This window comes from Homalodisca vitripennis, chromosome 7, assembly GCF_021130785.1.
Source record: "Homalodisca vitripennis isolate AUS2020 chromosome 7, UT_GWSS_2.1, whole genome shotgun sequence".
In the NCBI taxonomy this organism is placed as follows: Eukaryota; Metazoa; Arthropoda; class Insecta; order Hemiptera; family Cicadellidae; genus Homalodisca; species Homalodisca vitripennis.
The window spans coordinates 25521047-25542161 of record NC_060213.1 but is presented as its reverse complement, the minus strand read 5'-3'; the positions used below and the strand labels follow the sequence as shown (position 1 = coordinate 25542161).

Below are 21115 nucleotides of genomic sequence, written 5' to 3'. Positions count from 1 at the left end.
AAAGAGGTGGAAGTAACTAGTTGATGAGGCCAAATACTACCTTTTGGTATCCAAGGTCATTGCAGTAAGTAAGTGTAATTAGAAGATAGTTGTTAATTGTAATTGAAAATGTTTGACTCGTTAAAAATGTTATCATTGAGTTTGGTACTTTTAACCTGTTTGCTACCCCACCCATTTCAACCACTAGGTACTGAAACTAGTTTCTCCGTAGAAGTTCAATTTCATGAATAACTAGCTTATGTTCTTCCAAGGTCTAAAATTGATTTTCACTTCCAGGAGTACAAAAACGTTAGCATCCATTTAATCATAAAAGCAGTTATTTCAAGTTAATTATAAGCTGTACAAAATGAGTGAAAGACAATTGTAAGAAGTTCTATTTTCTTATGTATTCCAGCTGGTTATTTATAATAAACTCCCCAGGTCGCATCGGCCGGTGTTCCGTTACCGAAGCTGGTGTGCCCACCGTCGTGCTGGATTCAGGACGAGCATTCATGTACTCGCTGGATTTCAATACATGGTTAGTACTGTTAGTACTGGTATATTGTCAATACCTCCGCTCATCTGTTGTCATTAAAACATTAAATAATCTTATCTCTTTTATTTTAATAACATATAATATATGTGAAGATAAAATCATTAATTCTGAGAGTAGTTCCAGGTTATTGTAGGGAGGCTATTCCAGGTATATCCTAAAGGTGAAGGAGGCATTTCAAAATTTCCAAATAACAACTTCTCCATTGTGATAAACTAGTGAAGAGAAATCAAGATTTGTTGAAACCTAAGATCTTTGTCTGATCTGAAGTCTGAAGTTTTGAGGTCTGAAGTTCGTTGTATCTTGATTTTGTTTATTTTAGATTATTTTTTAACTTTTTGCTATAATAGAAATAAGTATATTAACCCTTCGACTGCCCGTAGTATTTTCCCTAAATGCCCAGCCGTTTTTTTTCCCTTGCAAGCTATTTTTCTAAAATCTGTAAAACACGGTTTGTAATGTAAAGATCACAAATTTAGTTATATATATATATAATAAATAAAATATAAATATTATTTATATAATATAATATCAAATAATAATATTTTGTTTTGAAACTATAAAACACTTACAAAAACAAAAAAGGGGTAGAACTACAAAGACGAAAACAGCAATATAATTCTATAACCTATAACTGTCATAGAACAAGAAAACCGGTGCTGTGAAGGAACCTCATTTTGTTCCTTAAAAAGTTCTTTCCCCATTTCTTTGTTGAGAACGATTTTTCAGTAGTGCATCTCAGTAATACTGAATTATTTAAATAATAATAATTGTTTTTTAAAAGAGTAATTGAAAATTTGGGGGGCTCCGGATCCCTTGGATCCTCACTGGCTACATCCTTGCTGTGGTGCTCAAATTGCTGAAAAATACTGTCATTGCCTACCGGTTCTACAGTTTTACTCGTTTTATAAATGTTCAGATTTGAGATTTTAAATGGAAATCTACATACATATAAAGGTCATACTTTAATGTCCTGATAAAAGTAAACCATGAATAACACTCCATGTTGATGTCAATTTTAAGATAAAACATAACAAAAGTTTCCATCGAGGATTTTTACCCACAATAAAGGTATCAAAATAATGTTTGGACGTTTCTGTTTGTAAAATAAATTTTAATGGATATTTTTGAGCATGCAACCATGTTTTTCACCTTGAATTCTCCTTTTTTACCTCTGAAGTTTTTATTTAAATTCACTTAATTTGTCCACTTGAGATATTGTTTTGGAGTATTTAGTATAAAACTAGCAAATATCTCTGATTTGTATTTAAATTCGTTGCTCTTTGTCTTCTTTCTAATAATGTACTACAAAAGGGGAAGGATTGCAATTTTATTATTTTTAGTTTAGTATTGCTTCTTCTATTTCAGGAGTGTTACTTACAAAATGTATACGTACCGAAAAGTAGGTAACTTTTGTCTTTCAAAAAAAATATATTTTTATTTGAACTAAAACTATTAAATTATATTTAATATACTAAAGTTTCTTGTTTATGAATCACATTTTAATACTTTTTAGTATTAATCACATTTTAATACTGTAGCAACTGCTACCCTGTGTTAACACTGATAAATCAATGCCTTGATACCATTGTAACACATTTAAAATAATGTCTGGTTATATAATGCCTGACCTGTAAACTGGTAAACTAGAACGGTGTTAGCTTAATTTAAATAATTCAACAATTTTAGTTTGATTGCTACTGCATTTTGAATGATTAACTATGAAACTATTATCGTATCACATGGTGAGTGTTCATATTGTGCAATAAGCCAAATATTTTGGTTTTTTCAAGGATTTTTTTAAATTCAACTTTTAAAAAGTAGATTTATTTTTGTCTGAAATATTTCTGATTGTTATATTTCAGACATTGTTTATGGAGTTACTGTGTAATTTGACATTGGCTGTAGCAGAAAGCTGTGTAACTGGTTGTGTATTTTAAATTCAACTCCTGTTATGTGTTTGACATATTGATACCATTATATCTTGAATTATGTCTTTACATGTTACTCTAAAGAATGGGTGTCTAGGATGAAGCTGACCGACAACACAGATGCGGCAGTACGCAACACGCACAGGTCTTATCAGTCGGCGTGGCAGAGTATGCCTGATAATGGAACTGCGCCCCTTCGCACCATACAGTCCTACTGTCAGAACAGGTAAGTTGTTTCAACAGTAGCCGTTGTTATTGCATCAAACAATGGACTGAAGTGACAGCTGACCGTGTCTATACAATGTTTCAGTGCCGAGAGGAGTTTGTTGCACCGAATGGACTACACCTCCCTCTGTACACAGTCTTTCTTGGAGGACCAACTGGTCATCTGCAAGAACCTCAAGTCTGCTGTGGAGTTTCGGTTTTGGTTTATCACTAACATCCGGTTCTTGCTGGAAGAAGGTGAGTTGAGTAAGAGTTTGAGAATTGCGGGAGAACCCTTCGCTATTAATCATTTGAGTAATCAAAGGAATTAACAATGTGATACCTTTTAACCTATTGAGGTAGGCACACACATTGGTCACGTATTGCTCTGCCAGGACTGAACACTGAGTTATGTGCTGGTTACGTTGTCTGCAGTTGAAATTTTACACTGTTTACGTAGTTAAACGTATTTCCGCTATATATCGTTGATATGTCTCTTACCAAGTGTTTAGATGCCACAACCAGATAAAGAATTTCGTTTTTATACTGTGGCAAACCTGTTTTATAAATATTTTCGCTGTTTCGCTGCTGATCAGCTGATAGCTCATCTTGTACACTGTGTTCTCTGACTGTTTGTTTACATTATTTGTAATGATGGAGCGTGATTCTGAAGTTGAACTGTTGTACAGTAATTGTGAGTATATTTCAAGTGACAGTGATATTGGTGAAAGCTTTGTTGATCATTATTCCCCGAACTAGAAATCACTTGAAACTAATTTTTCATGTGAATTGGGACACATCTGTTGATGCGACTAGGTTGAAATCTATATACAGGTTTAAAACAGTCTTACTTGAAGCTGCTAAATTGGGAAATAGTCCAATCTCGTGATTTTTTTTTTACATTCTAAAACCAATTTTTGGTAATGTTAAGAATCTGTAAAATACAAATACTTCTTACAAGGTTCCAGAAAAAGTGCTCTTTAAGATTCATTTACAACGTCAAAACTTTTTGAGTGCATTAGTGAATATTGCGCACTTGCTTAGTTCTGTCCATTTAAGGAGTGTGACACCTAAGTTGGAAGGAAGGTTTTTTCCTATTTTGCATTCCATGGGTTTACAATGTCTTACTGTCCACACTGAAAGAAAGTAGTCCACAAAGAAAAGAAAATAGGTTTATTTCCCCGTAAAAACCTAAGTAAATGAAAAAATATTTCTAATTTCTTGTAAGTTTGTATGTAATTATAAATATTAATTAGTAATTTGACCTAAGTTGTCTTGTAAATAGGCAGATTATTCTTTAAAAATTCTTAAGATAAAAGAAATTATTATAAGATTTCTATCCTGTTTTGTGTTTTCTCAGAAAAAACTATATTTTAAAACTTTTTTGGTGCAATTTTTTAAATGGCAAATCCACATACAAAATTGTTCTTACCATATCTTGCCAATGTTCATGATGTCTTTGATAATTTTAATATTCAAACTTTGTGTTCTTTCTATACAATGTAATCAATTTTTGAAATGTTTTATTAATCATTTTTGATGTGAGAGGGCGATCAGAGAAATTCATTGTCTTCAACGTGTCCCCCAAATATACAAAAATAATTTTGTCGCACTTGTAAACTTGAGTATGTGAGACGTACCGTTGAGTATATGACATACCTTGAGTGTTTTTTTTTTTTAAAATTTTTTTTTTCATAGAGGTCTGAAAAAAGATCTTCCAAAGACACCGCCATCGCTAAAACTCCACCGTCCATCTTCCGGCAGATATACGTGGGGGTCGTAGTGTGGGATTTCCTGCCAGACTGGCAGACCTACCCACTAAAAAAAAAAACATTCCTCTCCCCACCCCCGAAGTTGGTAAACTGGATTGGTACCGTGTTAGCATTACATCAATCCAGTCCGTGGCTTGCGCGTTCTTGGCAATGCCTACTCCAGGTTACTGGTCCCTTTCTGGCGATTTTTATCTTTCAGGAGGCGCTGTGTATACCTGCGTAACAATTTAGTGTAGTGTCATGGATGTGGTAGTGATGTATCTGTGAGTAATTGATTTGGTTCAAATCTTTATTTTTGCTTCAAAGTGCCATTAAATTTTATACTCAATCTCACAATTGGTTCAGTGATAAAGTATTCAGCCATAAGGTTTTTTACTTTACATGTTGATTTACTCTGCAATAGACTTTTAAACTTTTGACTGGTCATTCTAACCTATCATCCAATTTTAGAGTTGGCACTATTTGTAGAAATTCACAATTATTATAAATAAAACACTCATTTAACTGCTCTCCTAAGGATACAAAAACTTTCAGGACTGTAGTTAACAGCTGATGTTGAAATTTTTATTTTAATAACATGTGGGTTGAGAGGAAGGCACTTTTCCAGTGTAAGCAAAGTTTTTCCAATCTGTTAGTGACCTCCTGACAGAACTGGACTAGATCTTATCTCATCCATATCACCACAGCAATTGATAGCTCAGGTTGGTTAAGCACTGGATTACTAATCAAAACCCCCCATACTGGATGGTGGGGGGGGTGGGCAAGAGTTCAAATCCCTCTAGAGGCACATATTTTTGCTTGCCAACAAAATTATTTTAAATAAAAAAAAAAATAAAATAATAATAATAATTAAGCAATGACTGTTCTACTTCTCAGTGAACATTTCTCATAAATGCAGTAATATACTGACATTTTAAAATAGATTTATCTTGTAATATTTTAAAAAACACCTCATAACAAACATCAATCAAAATAGATTTTATCTTGTAATATTTAAAAAACCCACCGTCATAACAAAACATCAATCATGGATTCCTCTACACAACTACCTGAAAATAAATCCACTTTTCCACAAGGATGGGATGAGAGAGGAGGAGAGAGTGCGAAAAACTGGACTAAGTAAAGGTAAAACTGATGTATACTTCAAATCGCCTGGAGGGAAATTATTTCGCTCTAAAAAAGAGCTTGAAAAATATATAAAAGCGAAAAGGATCTACCAATTAAAATAGAGGCTTTTAATTTTGGTTTACAGAAAGGCGTTACTAAATGCAATTAGTTCCTCTGACTTAAAGTTTAAATGAAATCCCTTAGTCAAGACTTGACTAGCACCATAACTCTTAAACACCGACACAAATCTAGTGAATTTGAAGATCTTCAGGACTAACACATGTTTCCTCATTGGAAAATAATAAATTGTCTGTTTACTTGTGTTGGAACCCAGACTGACTACACTTTGGTCAAAAATATCAAAACCTACCATGAACTAATTGGGTAAGAACTGGCTCTCTGACCTCACTATTCAACCCTACCTGCAAATGTTAAATTGATAGATATCTAACATCAAATAACCAATGTATAGTTATGAACCCATTAATTGTTCATGCTGTAAAAAACTGCTTGGATTTCGGTTATCTTGTTGGATTCCACTAGATTCTAAGCTCTAAAAATGTAGTAATCATGCCAGTAAATGATTCAGAGAAACTAGATGAGGAGGTGAGTGGAACACACTGGAGCACTTTCTTTGCTTTATGAATAAGCTACCAATCAATTTTGTCATTTTGACTCGTTACAACAACTACACAATTTAGTCTCAGCAAAAAAAGTTGCGGAAAAATTTTCCAACTATATTGGTGGAAGTGCATTATCTGCGACCTTCAACTCAGTGAAATGTCCACAGCAATTAAACGGTTTATGATTGTGGGGTGCTAATGTGCTGGGTTATTGAATCGTTGGTCACTGATGGAAACTTTAACTTTGAGTTCATTCAAAAAGCAGTATTGAATGAGGCCTGATATTATACAAAAACGCTCGTTATTTAGCATATGTCTTACAAAACCATTCCTCTTTAAAAAGCAGTTCATTCTTTGCCTTAATGGTCCGAAAGGCCTGGAAAAAAAAAATGTCCTGACAGACAAAAGTATGAAAACAACTGTCTACAAATAGAGCGTTGAAAAATGTTGATGGTCACAGGAAACAATTCAAACCTAGAAAAAACATTAACATTATTCCATTCCCAAAACTGCAGTTAACATTCTGTTCGGAAACAGCCAAGGAAGCTACGTGGCAGATAAAGTTGAAAACTTAAGCTCAAAAAGAAATCGATACTTTTGGCTATGTACGAGCTAATACCACTTTGATACAAGTTATTGACTCTGCTACAATAGATGAGGAAAATCCTGTGGGGTAATTTTAGGAACTCAGTGTACCAATGGATAGTTTGAATGACAATCTTCAAGACATTTACACACGCCTGGAAGAAAAACTAAAACTCATCAGTGAGACTAGACCAGTTTTTATAACCACAATTCCGACCAGATTTGACATTCACACTTACTCACCCTGTTTAACACCGAATTACAGTTGCTAAATAGCTACATTGGGGAGCTGACCAGCCAGATTGAGTAATGTATGTTTAATAGATCTAAATCAACTTTCAAGAAATCACTTCACAAGACATGGTCTCCATTTAAAACAGTTCTGGAAAAACAAAGTTAGCCCATGCCATCATCCATTGCTCTAATGAGATTGGTACTCACAGTTGGATTCTTCTACTTATGAGACGTTATTTCAGTAGTAACACTGAATCTTCTTCAAACCTTGGATTTTCAGAAATTTGTTTTAGTTAAAAAAAAATGGGCCAGAACTCTTTCAACGACTAACAACCCAATACCTCTTGACCCAAATTCACTAAATAATCATGGTATTACAATAGTGGAAAGCAGACATGAAGCATATCATTGACAGAATTCTGTACTGATGTTTGTGTAGCCTTTTCCCAATGCGTCTCAGGTGATTTTTTCATCACAAGCAGATGAGCAAAGGTGTCGCTGTAGCCTTCAAGGGAAAAGTTTGGAAAACCCCATGTTTCAGATTATTTGTGGTAGCAATTTAACCTATCAGAAAAGTGCCTAAGGGACAAATGTTTACAGTTAGTGACGAAAACCTAAATATTTTTATGAATGCTATCAAACTTCACAAACTATACAAGTGCTTATGATTCAGCCTTTGCACAGTTGGCAGAAGATTTTTAAAACAAGAAACTTAAAGACACTTATCTGTTCACCGAGGGGTGTGTACGAGATCGAGTTTTACCTGAACATCTTCATAGCTAATCTTCAAAACTTCAGAAACAAAACAAGTGCCTCTGTTCTCATTATTACATACAACGAAAACTCAGACGGAATACTTTGTAATGGACTACCTCATACTGCTTTTGTTAAACATCTCCAGCAAATAATTGCTACAAAGACTTCCTTATCAAATCTGGATACAAGTTCAAATCCTTCAAACATTGATCGTCATGTAGCGGCATTTAAACAATCGCAGTTATCCAGCAACGCAGACAACAAAAACATCAAGACCACGTGGATATCATTGCCTTTCTTCAAGCATTTTCGGCTCTCCGGTTACCTGAGTACATGAGGCCATTAGCTGCTCGAACGACACGACCTGTACCACCTCTAGCGTCTTCAGTGCAGTGTGATGAGGGGGGTGTTCAGTATCAATTGGGCAAAGTGTTAGTGAGGTGTTGGGTCCTAGCTTTACAATGTGGAGGGAGTTAGTGAATGTAAGGTGACTGGAGTTGAAATAACCCTCAACCATGTTGATAGTTTTGGTACAGATAGTGAGAGTTTGTCCAATAATACAAGCAGTATTTTTTTAGATTAAAACCAAATGTAAATTACAATAATGTTAGAGAAAAAGTAACTTAAAATTAGGCCTAGTTTTTTAAAGGGATAATCAAAAAGTTTCAAAAACCCTTTTCAAATATAAGCATTAGTAATTTATTAATATTTCATCAAAATATTCAGCACCTACCATCTCGAATGGAAATCTGCTTGAACATAACACTTGTCTGAATTCTAGCCAAAGCCTGACATTTTATTCTTAACTGTGGCATAAATGCTCTGAAGTGATTTTGCTTACCTAAAAAATTCCAAATTATGGAATAAGCAGTTATTACTGTAGAAAAAACCACAGTTTTGTGGTGGGGGAACAATGATACTAACTGGTAGTAACAGTAATATTAAAGTAAAACCAATAATGTACCCTCAAATTAAAGTCTCTGCTTAAAGACAAAGAATTTGAATGTTTTGTCTTTCTCAGCATCTTTTTTTGGTGATGACTCCTACTTACTAGTATGTATTTATAGATCTCCATGCAAAAAGTATGATGATTCCTTCCTAACTAAGTTTGAATTCTCTCTTAGGCACAGTAGCAAAAAAGACATGGTAAAAGTAATATTGTAGTGGGAGGTGCTTCAATATAAATGTATTAGTGGCATAGCAACACATATATAGAATTTGTAAATATCTTCTGAAAGCTTTTTTTTAAACCTTTTATTATTTAGTTGACTTTCCTACTCGAGTTACTGATCACTCCAGAACTGCCATTGACAATTTTTGTAACAAATATAGATAAAAAACTTACTTGTGTAACTGGCATAGTAACTGAAATTTTCTGACCATGATGGGGGACAATTGTTGGAATTATTACACAATGTAAAAACAAAAAGTACATCCAATATAGCTTTTATAAATTTAGTAGAAACATTTCTGAAGCAGTGTAAATGGATTTGTGAAAAGTTTTGGATCGGAGAGAAACTGGTTGGATATGTATTGTGCTCCTGTTGAAGAAAAATTCAATGTTTTTTATACCACATTTATGTATCATTTTAATGTACATTTCCCTTTAACCAAAGTCAAAATTAATGCAAATTGTAATCTTGGATAACTGACAGTATTAGGAATAAAAAGGCTATACATTAGTGTAATTTAAGTGCACAGGCTAGGAAGTACTAAAGATAGTGATACCAAAGAAAAAAGGTGTTAAAACACATAAGGAAAGAACTAAAACAGAATGTCATTTTAGAAAAGGAAAAGTTTTTTGACAGAAAGATTGAATGCTTCTACTAACTTGATAAAATCAACCTGGCAAATAATTAATAATGAATTGGGGTAGAAAGTTAACTGGTTGTAACTCAGAATTACTTCTGAATGTAGAATGGTAGACAAATTTCTGATCCTTTATGTATAGCCGAAAGTTTTAATAGTTTTTTCTCATCAACTGTAGAAAATTTAATTTTACCAAACTTGCCTAATAACCTTGTTCTAAATGAGAATTCCCAAACTATAAATGTTCAAGTGAATAAGTCCTTTTACTTTCAACCAGTAAATTCAGATGTAGTTAGCACCACAATTGCCTCTCTCAATAATAAATTCTCATCAGGCCATGATGATGTGTCTGTGGCTGTCTTAAAACAATGTGGTAGTGTTATCAGTGGCCCTCTGGCTCATCTCATTAATTCCTCTTTTGTCACAGGTATATTTCCTGATCAAATGAAAATTGCCAAAGTTGTCCCAGTTTTCAAGAAGGGTGACCCTCATGATGTATCTTGCTACCGTCCTATTTCTCAGTTATCATGTTTTTCAAAAGTCTATGAGCGAGTAGTGTACAACCAATTTGCCTCTTATCTAGAATCTAATAGTTTATTTGACAAGGAACAGCATGGTTTCCGATCTGGCAAGTCTGTGATTACAGCTGCAACTGATTTTGTGCAGTCAATAATTGAAAATATTGATAAAAAGAAAAAAGTGGCTGCCATTTTCCTTGACCTGAGCCGAGCATTTGACAGTGTCTCACATCCTAAATTACTACAGATTTTGGAAAACCTCAATATTGATAGAAAAACAGCTGCTTGGTTCAAATCTTATTTAACAAACCGCAAGCAATATGTTGAGATAACAAAGCAAAATGGAAAACAAATCAACAAAATTAAATCAAGACAACAGTTCATAAAATATGGCGTCCCCCAAGGTTCCATTTTAGGCCCTTTGCTGTTTGTATGCTATTTGAAGGGATACCTTGAGTGTGTGACATACCTCGAGTGTGTGGCATACCTTGAGTGTGTGACATAACTCGAGTGTGTGGCATACCTTGAGTGTGTGACATAACTCGAGTGTGTGACATACCTCGAGTGTGTGGCATACCTCGAGTATGTGACATACAGTTGTCATACACCACATTTATGTAACAATTAAAAATAATCAGTTGGAGCTTTTTATGTGGAATTTGATATTAAATGCATTGCTCTAATAATTATAAGCTTATTCCGATTGTAACACTCCAACATGTCTTTCTCAAGTAGATATTCAAAACAAAGTAAACTACACAGAGAGCTGAAATCAGGTGAATTTTGTTCAGGATGGATCAAAGGTGATTCACACTTTACCCCCACACCTGTGTGACAAGCCTAATCAATGACAATACGCAACGCACTGTCTTATTATTTAATTGTCAATATCGTAAATTGTATCATAATGGTTTTGGATAGAACTATATTTTTGAGGGTGTTAACGTAGAACAAAGTTACTGTCACAGTTTAAACAACCACATATTTAATGAGTACAACATTACTCAGGTAACCTTTTAGAATATAATAAATACGTTGAAAGTAGATATTTGACAAAACTTCCGAGCTAGATAATAATAAAAGTTACCACTAAACATGAATTTGATTATTTACGATCTAATTGTGAGATCAAAATTTCATGGAACAGTTTCGAATTTTGTTTTTGAACGTATGGATTGAGATATAAACGACCAACGTAATTGTGTTGCAGGTATGGAGGCGCGCCTACGTACTGTGTGTGAGAGTTTGATGAGGGAAGTAACAGACTCTGACCACAACTGCCTGTGGAACCCCACATCGTTGGTTAGTACCTTTCTTATCCTGTACTCTGAATTTAAGTTTGTATCGTAACTGGCTGAATACCACAGTGTTTCTCATCTATTTCAAAGGCTTAAGAAATTTACAATGTATATGTTGTAAGAATTTCTATTAAATAGGTGGTTACAACTCTATGGAAACGGTTAGTTTTAAGGATATTATCTGAATATCGAGATTACAAATAAGATGTTTTGTTATCATTTTGATGAAATGCCCATTTTGGGATACGTTCATTTTAAAAACCGTTTGGTACAAACATATCTATTTGGGTATATTACTAAATGTCAATAAAAACAATACTTTTTCCAAATTGTTTATTTTTTGGATGAGGCCTTTCGAAACCAAAGGTTTCATCATCAGGCGACTCCACAAATAAACAATTTTTTCAAAAGACCTCGTCCAAAAAATAAACAATTTGGAATAAGTATTGTTTTCATAAACATGTAGTGATATTTAAAGAGTTTTCCAATTGCTCCAAGAGTCTTCAATATCTATTTGTGTCATACAACTTTTAGAGCACATTTTGTTATGTTTAAAATGTAAAGAATTATTTTAGTTTCCTTCACTTTTTAAAAATATTTGATATAAATACTGAATTTAGAAGTGTGAAATTTATTAGGAAATGCGCTATCCTGCCAGTCCAAGTGACTTAATGTTTTTCACACAGGGTATTGATCGCATGAGTCTGCTACAGGATGTCCTGAAAGAAATGGCAACCAATCCACAAGCTCAGAGACTTTACTTGGAGTTGAGCGATCAGCTAGAGTCGATGGGCTCGTAGTTTTCTCGTCCCACTTGTATTCATATAGTCATTATTCTATTGTGATATTACTATAACTTTAGTTCTTAGTACATTTAGCTTATAAGTCAACTCTGCTGCCGATACCTTAAGTGATTTCATTGTATTAGATAAATAAAAGTGATAAGTGTATTGTAAAATTGTACATCATAATTTTTGATATTTTTCTACAATTTTTGTATAGGCTAATTTTGTAATTATTTAGGGATGAAAATTTATATTGCCAAAGAGGCAGTATCTGTAATTTGTATTATTACTCTTAAGGCAAGATAGTATAAATTATGTTTTAAGATTTTTCTTGTAGATTTCCATCTTATCTTTATTTGGTTACATTTAATGGAACCAGATATATAGTGATTGATGTAATCATATCACAGTTTTAAAGGAGCTCTCAAATAAAAGAGTTAATAGCCTAAACTTGAGAAGTCAGGGAGTAATATTTATTTAATATTTATATCAATTGGATGATTTTTAAATAAGTATGTGATAATTTCATGAATTTTGTGTTATTAGTACTGTGCCTGTAGGTGTCTTGAAGATAGTTTTCTTTAGCAAAACATATTTTGGATTAATGACAGCTCATCGTCAGTTTCTTGAAGTTCACAGTTTTTTAAAATATTAAAAATGCTCACTTGTGTGCATAGGAAAACCCTTCATGAATAAATAATACAGTCGGACACAATGTTGCAATGGTCTCTCTAAGAGAGTACAGTAAATCTACATCACTCAACAACAATAGCTATTAATAATATAATAATTGTAAACTATAGCCTACATAATAATTAATATTTTACTAAGTATAATTTATTTTTTGAACGTATGTTTAGAAAATATTTTGAAACCACTATTTTTGGGCTTCAAGTGACATTGAGAAAAATGTTCATAAAGACACTTGCAGGCTGATTGAACAACACAATTTCATGGTAAGAGAGAAAATTCGGATAATAATGTATTTTTACATGTATTTTAACCCAAGAAGTGGCAATCAGAATTTCCTTTATTTTGAAATGTTAAAATCAGATTATTGTAAAATTAGTAACAACATTTTGTAATTAATTCCACAATATATAAAAGTTTTGAAATTTATTTTGTTCCACAGAAACACTTTGTTTATTGAAGTGCTCATAATAGTTTTTACCATGTCGGTTTTATGTAATTGGCAGGTTTTAATATTACCAGAAATGTCACTTTTACTAGAAACATTTGTAGAAAATCTTAAATTATGTATAATATTATATATACTTACCTTGTGTTTACATAGAAAACAATAAGCTAAAAAAATTCTTTTTGTGCGAATTCTTACTAGTTTCAAAAATAAATTGGATTGAAAATTCGTATTTGATTTTTAGCTCAAAAAAAGTATTAACTTGTAATATTTTTCAACCATAAGAATATTGCAAAACAAAATTTGAAACATTATCTATTTTATCAATGCCTTACTCTAAGTATCAAGAAAGTCTTGGTTGATGTGGTTTTTCTAAAATCTGCTGGAATCATGGAAATTGGTGCTTTACAGCATGGTACTTTATCAGCACTATAGTAGTTGATGATTAATGGGAATGTGTGTATATATAAATATAAAACAGGACTGAAAAGTGTATTTATACAGTATATTTACGGTTGATGTAAATATATACAAGGGCTATTCAGTAAGTAAGGAGTGTTTTGGGATTTAAAAACCCAAGTACAAGAAAAACATTTTATTATATACATGTGAAAGAGGGACTAAAATACGACTTTTCTACCATAATCACAATACAAATTCAGGCACTTGTTATTGCGGTGGACAAGTTATGAAATTTCTGTGTCATAAAATTCTGACACCTGTTCAGCTCCTCGTCGTTGTCATAATGCTGTGTTGTTAGTTAGGTCTTCATTTTCGGGTACAAGTGAAAATCACTTGAAGCAAGATCAGGACAGTAAGGGAGATGAGGAAAAATATCCAGTTGAACGAGTTCAGGAGTTCTTTCGTCCGGTTTGCTGTGTGAGGTCGTACATTGTCGTGCAAAAGCACAAAACTCGTGGTAGCCTAGCTTCTGTGTAACAATTTAAATCAATAAAGTTCGTGAATCTTCTGGGAAACATAGGGAAAGCTCAGTTATTGTGAAACGATGGTTTTCACAAAGCTTTTCGTCAACTTTGGCGACCGTATTGGCAGTCACAATGCTGAGACGTCCACTCTTCTTTTGAACGTTTATTCTGCCGTGGAAACGTTCTGGTGCGTGGAAACGTTCCTTACTTCCTCAATAGCCTTTGTATAAAACAATATGTTTTCACACTTCAAATTGGATGATGCAACAACCTACTAAATGGCTGCTTTTGAAACGGCTGTTTTTACTACGGAACGACAATAATTACAAAAATATTCAAATGACATTACTGATTCTAAGCTTTAGTTTAGTATAAATAATATTAATAAAAAGAGTTTTATATATCATGTGTACAAATTAAATAATAATTCGTCTACTGTTTTTTATAAGTTATAATTTCAAAAATCTGTTGCATACAAATTATGTTCTGCATAAAACATTAAATTTACCATAGTTGCTATATAAATTAAACTTTTCAGTTTTACCGTTCCGAAGTTTCCTAAAAAAATAATAACATCTGTGGAATTATTCAAAGTTACTGAATTTTGTTGAATTCTTGTAGTTTTTATTTTACTACGTGTAGGCTAACAAATAATGGTCAGTTATGTTTTGTATATGAAAATGAAATTTCTTAATCTCATCTTGTCATTGATATATACTATGTTAGGGTGTAAAGTAGCCTTAAACATAAATCTTAAGTTAAAGTAAAACAGTACAGGATCTTCCAAAATCCGAGAGCTGCCACCTCATAAACAACTAAAAACATCAGAAATACTATGGTTGCCACTTCTATGTTAGGGTTATTGTGTTAAAAATAAATTCTAAACTGTCAGTAACCTATAACTGTTCATTAATATATTTTTACGTTATAAATTATAGTCTGCAAATATGCAGATCAAAGCTTTATAGTCAGTATGTATTTTGTTTTGTCTGTCAAAACTAATATTTAGGGTAACTCCATGGATACATTTATGTCCTACATAATTCCTACTTTAGAGTCTAGTTGAATTAGTAATGTAGATTAACATTAAGTAATGTAATATTAACATATATTATGTAGTAGAACACTGCCAATTTCAACTCTCTATTTTGATTAATCTTTGAAAATGTGTTGTAATTCAGTAACTACATGGTGTTAATTGTTAGTGTTAAAATATGTATATTTATTTTAGAAGAAGCTGAAAAATAATAATATATAGACTGTATAATTTCGTGTTGTTTTTGCCAGATTTCTTTGGAGACCGAAACATCTGAAATACATTAAAGTATTTAGTTGGCAAAGGCCTACTTTCTGGCATATAAATATATTAACCTTTAAAACGCAAATTAAAATTATTACGTCAAATGCTAAGATATATTTTTTTTAATGATCAATTTGATGCAACATTTTATTTTGGTTTCCTCAGTATTACCTATACAAGAAAATAAATCCAATTGTATTAATTTATATTTTTATATGCAATGAAATTGGGAATAAGCTGCATTACAGGATAGTGCACAAACGGAACACTACATAATAGGTTACATTATTTTTACATAGGTTATTTATAATGAATAAATTGTTACTTAAATTTCTGCATAATTAGTACACAAAAATAAATAAGAATGGTAAACTTTTGAATAAATATTTACATGTTTTGTCCATTTTAAATGCCAATCAAATTCTAAAGAGAGAAAATACAGTTATAATGTCATTTGATAGCAAATACTCTGTTGGTTATGATTTTATTCCTATGCTTATAGTCCAACATTTTTTTAAACATTTAATTGACTTGATAAATTCATCTTTTGTAAGCAATATTATAATGTTATTTCAACAGTATTAGGGTCATTGATGTAATCAATTACATAATATAGAACAAAATTTTGTTAAATTTAAGCAATTTATTGTTAAGGACTTCTGTTATCCTCAATACTATACTCGGTTGAAGAATATGTTAAAAAATTTAAATATACAATAGCAGATTTAAATTTTTTAAGTTGTACTCTTTAATTTTAGAGGAATTGATACCAAAAGTTTGTTGTACAATTGTGAATAAAAATTATTTGGATTTGAATAGCTGAACTTTTGTATGTAAAATAGCATCTGACGACAGCCATGTGTTTGAGGACTGTTTTGAATGTGCATAATTTGTGCAACAAAATGTTAAAGAAATTAATGATTCTATAAATCTAAGATGTAGCTAATGTTCTATCGAGCAAATTCAGTGAGATCTATATATGTCCATGTGTGCCTCAATATAAGTCCAGTGCCAGAACATATTTCTGGCAGTGGATGGCTCTCGACTTCGGAATAAAGGACAGAGTAAAGGTTGGACCTGACGAAAACACTCCCATATTGGACTCGTAAACGGCCGCCATTTTGTATTGGATAAATGTTTTAGGAATCACTCAAAGTGCACTATTATATCTAATAGAGTGATTCCTAAAACGTTTATCTGATACAAAATGGTGGACATTTAAGGTTTAATATTGATCTTATTTCAACAGCCGCCATTTTGTAATTAATAAAAGTTTCATTGTTCGTAGCGTTATGTTCTGATGATGAATACCTCGCATAAAATAAAATGCATATAGACCTAGGTTTTCAATTAAGATAACTGTGTGCAAAGTTTGTAAATTTATCTGCTATGTTTAATAAAATATTAAGGTGTTTCCATACTTTTTACATGCTCTGTATAATTTCCGTATAGTTTTGCAAAATAAAAAGTAAATCATTCATATGCATGTTAAAAAGTAATAGTCCCAGAATAGATCTCTGAGGTACTCCTGATTTACTAACCTAACACTAGAATACCATTTATAGCAGCTATCAAATTTTCAGCTTTTGCAAAGCTTGATAAATAGGTGAGAGTGCGACAGTGTCAAAGGCCTTTTAGAGGTCAAAATATTTAGCAGCCTTAATAAGGTTTTTTAACAAGGCTATCTAAGCAGTCGCGTATACAGTCAGATACAGCATTACAAGTAGTGTTATTTTTCTGAATCCAAACTTAACTGTGAAAGATTACTAGATTCTGAGTACGTAATGATTTGCTTACTTATTAATGTCTCAAAGTCAGTGCGTGTGAATCAGGGCAATTACAATACATCTTCTTTTCATCTTTATAATTTTAGTCACTGAATTTGCTAGGGAACTTGTGTGGGTCTATCAATTCATTTGTTGATAATTTAAGTTAATACTTCAGATGTAAAATGACTACATTATTGTTTAAGTCAAAAACATACAGACAACTACTACTTTCTTACATAGCGGCATTTTGAACCTCCTGAAGCCTGGTATATGTGAAAAAGAAAATTTCACAGTGATGTTTTTGCAACACATAGTGTATCATCTACTGTTGTAATATAATGTTAAATTTTAAAATAATTAGACTTCTAGTAGCATTCAAACTTCTAATTATTTATTGTTTAAGTTCATTTACAGTTCTTTATGTATTTTATAAGTAAAGGAATATGTTTGAGGAGTCCTTCAACATTTTTTTGTAACATTGGAAAATGTTTGCCCCTTGGCTTGCAACTCATACTCGATAAGAGGTGACAACAGTAGTGATTGCTTAAAGTCAATAACGTAAATTAGCATTTAAGTCTTTCTTTTTCTTTTTAAAATGCTTTATTGTCATTGCATACATAAGAGTATAATATACCTTGCCTTCAATCCTTACATCCGTACTTCTGGTGGTGGTTACTGCGTAAGGATTGGTATGTTGGCTGTAATAGACAACTCTGTTGAAGGAAGGTGTTATCTACATGTATTGTAGCTAGATAGTTATTATACATTAGTTTAACACTGTTGTGGTTAATGTAATACTGTCATTATTCAACTACTGCAGTTTTTTCTACAGTATTTAAGTGTTATTTAGTTTTGAAAAGATTTTCACATGAGTTTTATTTCAATTTGAAAACTTTAAAAATCTAGAATTGTTATATCTGCCCGTTGGTTCTATAATGTGCAAATATCTTTTCTGTAGTCTGTAGGACCAGGATCAACATAAAACGTAGTTTTCAGATCACCTTAATATGCATTTACTTGCTTTGGAATTTGTCACAATGAATTTGATGAAGATTTAATACTGTTACTTACAGTAGAAATATATCACCATTCCCATTATTATGTCTGCTCTTCAATTCTATTAAATTGTAATAATAATTTGTAATGAATGGAAGGCACTAGTAAATTACTAGAAATGTTAAGTTATAATTATATAAATATCTAGTCAGTAAACAATATTTTTGTTCATGTAATGCGTTAATTTTATTTGTTTATTTGGCATTCAACGGCAGCGTGTTTTTTATATAAAAGGAGAAGTAAACGGTTCATTTTAAACGGAAAGTAAAAGTCTAACTAAAATGACAATGACATTTTTTTATAGAAGAATAATATAACACATTCATCGTAGCATTTTCATAAATCGCCCAGCTTTGTGGTGTATGTAATATGGGTCTGTACTTGTAGAAATGCTACAAAATATTGTGCGCCACGTTGGGTGCACGATAGTAGAGCGTCAAAGCCAAATCTCAAATCCACCAAATATTCAATAAAGATTCTGATTCGGCCGAACCGAATGTGTAGAGGCCCGCCATGTCATTAATTATTAGGTGATTGGCTCTACACATATAACAAATCGCTAAAACGTGTTTTGTTAAACTTTGTATTTAAAAAAATCGTAAATAGATAACTTAATTAACAAATTGTCCCTTTTTTGTAAATACTATTTTGCTTGCAGTTCTGTATTTGTGTACATGCTTAGCTGCAAGTCTGCTGCGGACGGCAGCTGTCGGCAGTATGCAATTTACTGATCTCTAAAACCTTTAGTATTGTTAAAAAGTATTATTGGTAGTGTGGCTGAACCTCTGGCAGTGTCTATTAATCATCTGCTTCATGACGGTATTTTCCCTGAGCAACTCAAGATTTCACGAGTATGTCCAATTTTTAAAAGGGGTCCTAAGGACCAACCTCAAAGCTACCGCCCAATTTCTGTAATTCCTGTATTGGGTAAGCTAATTGAATCATTGGTTTGTAAGCAAATTACTACTTTCTGGGAAAGTAATAACCTTCTGGAACCTTCACAATTTGGGTTTAGAAAGGATAAATCAACTTTTAATGCTCTAGATCAATTAGTTAGACAAATTCACTCAGCTTTCGAGAGCAAGGGCTTTGCTCGGGCTACTTTTTGTGACTTGAGCAGGGCCTTTGATTGTGTTGATAGTAAAATTCTTATATCTAAACTAAAACATTACGGATTTTCTGGGCCTAATCTAAATTTTTTTGAATCATATATTAACAATCGCAAGCAACTGGTCTTTAATAATGGTAAGTGGTCTAAAGAAGCCCTCGTGGAGTGGGGAGTTCCACAGGGCTCCGTCCTAGGTCCCCCACTCTTTTTAATCTATATAAATGATTTACCATTATCTCTTAACTCGAAAACCATATTATATGCAGATGATACTACACTTTTTAATGTCAGTCAAAGTGTACATGATCTGGAGCTGTTGGCAAATGATACATTAAAAAATGCATCAAACTGGTTTCATGCTAATGGGTTTTTGCTAAATAAAGACAAAACAACAAAAATGTTGTTTACTCTTAGGCATATTGCTGGGTCATTGGACGAAAGCTATTCAGACTCAGTTAAATTCTTGGGTATCAACCTTGATAGAAATTTGACATGGGCAACACATATTGATTATCTAAATAAAAGACTCTCACGAGTCATTTATCTTCTGAGTAGACTGAATGATATTGTACCACTAAATTCTATAAGAGCCGCATACTTTGCCTTTTTCCAATCTGTTTTTAGATATGGATTAGTCCTATATGGTAATTGCACCAGAATTTCCGAAATACTAGTATTACAAAAAAAGGCAATTAGGGCTCTAAAAAAGTGTGATACCAGAGAGCATTGCAAACCCCATTTCATAAATTTTCGTTTTCAGACGGTTCTAAATTTGTATATATATGACTCGGTGGTTTACATCCATAAAAATCCAAATTTGTTAAATTTTAAACATAAAATTCATGACCACAACACGCGTAATCGAAACAATGCTGAAATTGGACATTTTCGATTAAGCAAAACCCTCACCAGTCATGTTGTAGTATCTTTGAAAATTTATAACTTTCTGGAGAAAAAATATTGCTCATATCCCTTTGATATCTTTAAGAATAAGTTATATTCCTGGTTGTTGGAGAATCCGTTTTACAGTCTAGATGAATTCTTCAACACCAAAAGTATTGATTTTTTAATGTGTTTGTTACTGTTACTGACAATTTGTACTGTCATTTTTGTGATTTTTTATTTATTTTATTTAATTTACTTGTAAGACTTTATTGACTATTGTATTGACTTGGTTAACAATAAGCAATATACTATGACTTTGTCAATGATGTAATACATTTTCATGACAAATAAAATTATTATTATTATTATTATTATTATTATTATTATCTGAAAAAATAGAACATGAATGGTAGTAAAATATGACAACAATGTTTTTTCACAAGTATAACTGAAATTTAGTGCCCCAGGGATCAATTCCCAGTCCTTTGTTGATTTTGATGTATGTGAGTAAGGTTGGTTCACGAGGTGACATGTCTATCATTTTCAGGGCTTCTTCAAAAATGTAAACTTTCAATGAACTGAACAATTTATTGCATCCAACATATTTATGAAATCATTTAGAAAACAAATGTAAGAAAGCAAACTTTCTAAATTTCTGTCCAGACTGTACTGTGTTGACGAGATAATCCAACTGTTATGATTGATGACATTATTCTTGAACAGGCTGAATCCGTGAAGTTTCTATGAAATATATCTTGATTGATCAAGGTCATGTAGAT

The 21115-nt window shown here is 32.4% G+C and overlaps 1 protein-coding gene across 1 annotated transcript in view; it reads left to right on the top strand.

Annotated features, from left to right (window-relative positions):
* LOC124365714 (protein HIRA homolog) overlaps positions 1 to 15779 on the top strand; it is a 53025-nt gene extending 37246 nt beyond the window's left edge. Inside the window, exons 14-18 of the mRNA XM_046821660.1 lie at positions 421 to 517; positions 2561 to 2689; positions 2774 to 2925; positions 11282 to 11373; positions 12056 to 15779. Coding sequence (XP_046677616.1) covers positions 421 to 517; positions 2561 to 2689; positions 2774 to 2925; positions 11282 to 11373; positions 12056 to 12169 — 584 coding nt within the window. The 3' untranslated portion in view covers positions 12170 to 15779. The remainder of the gene's footprint in view (positions 1 to 420; positions 518 to 2560; positions 2690 to 2773; positions 2926 to 11281; positions 11374 to 12055) is intronic.
* Positions 15780 to 21115: the final 5336 nt, after the last annotated feature.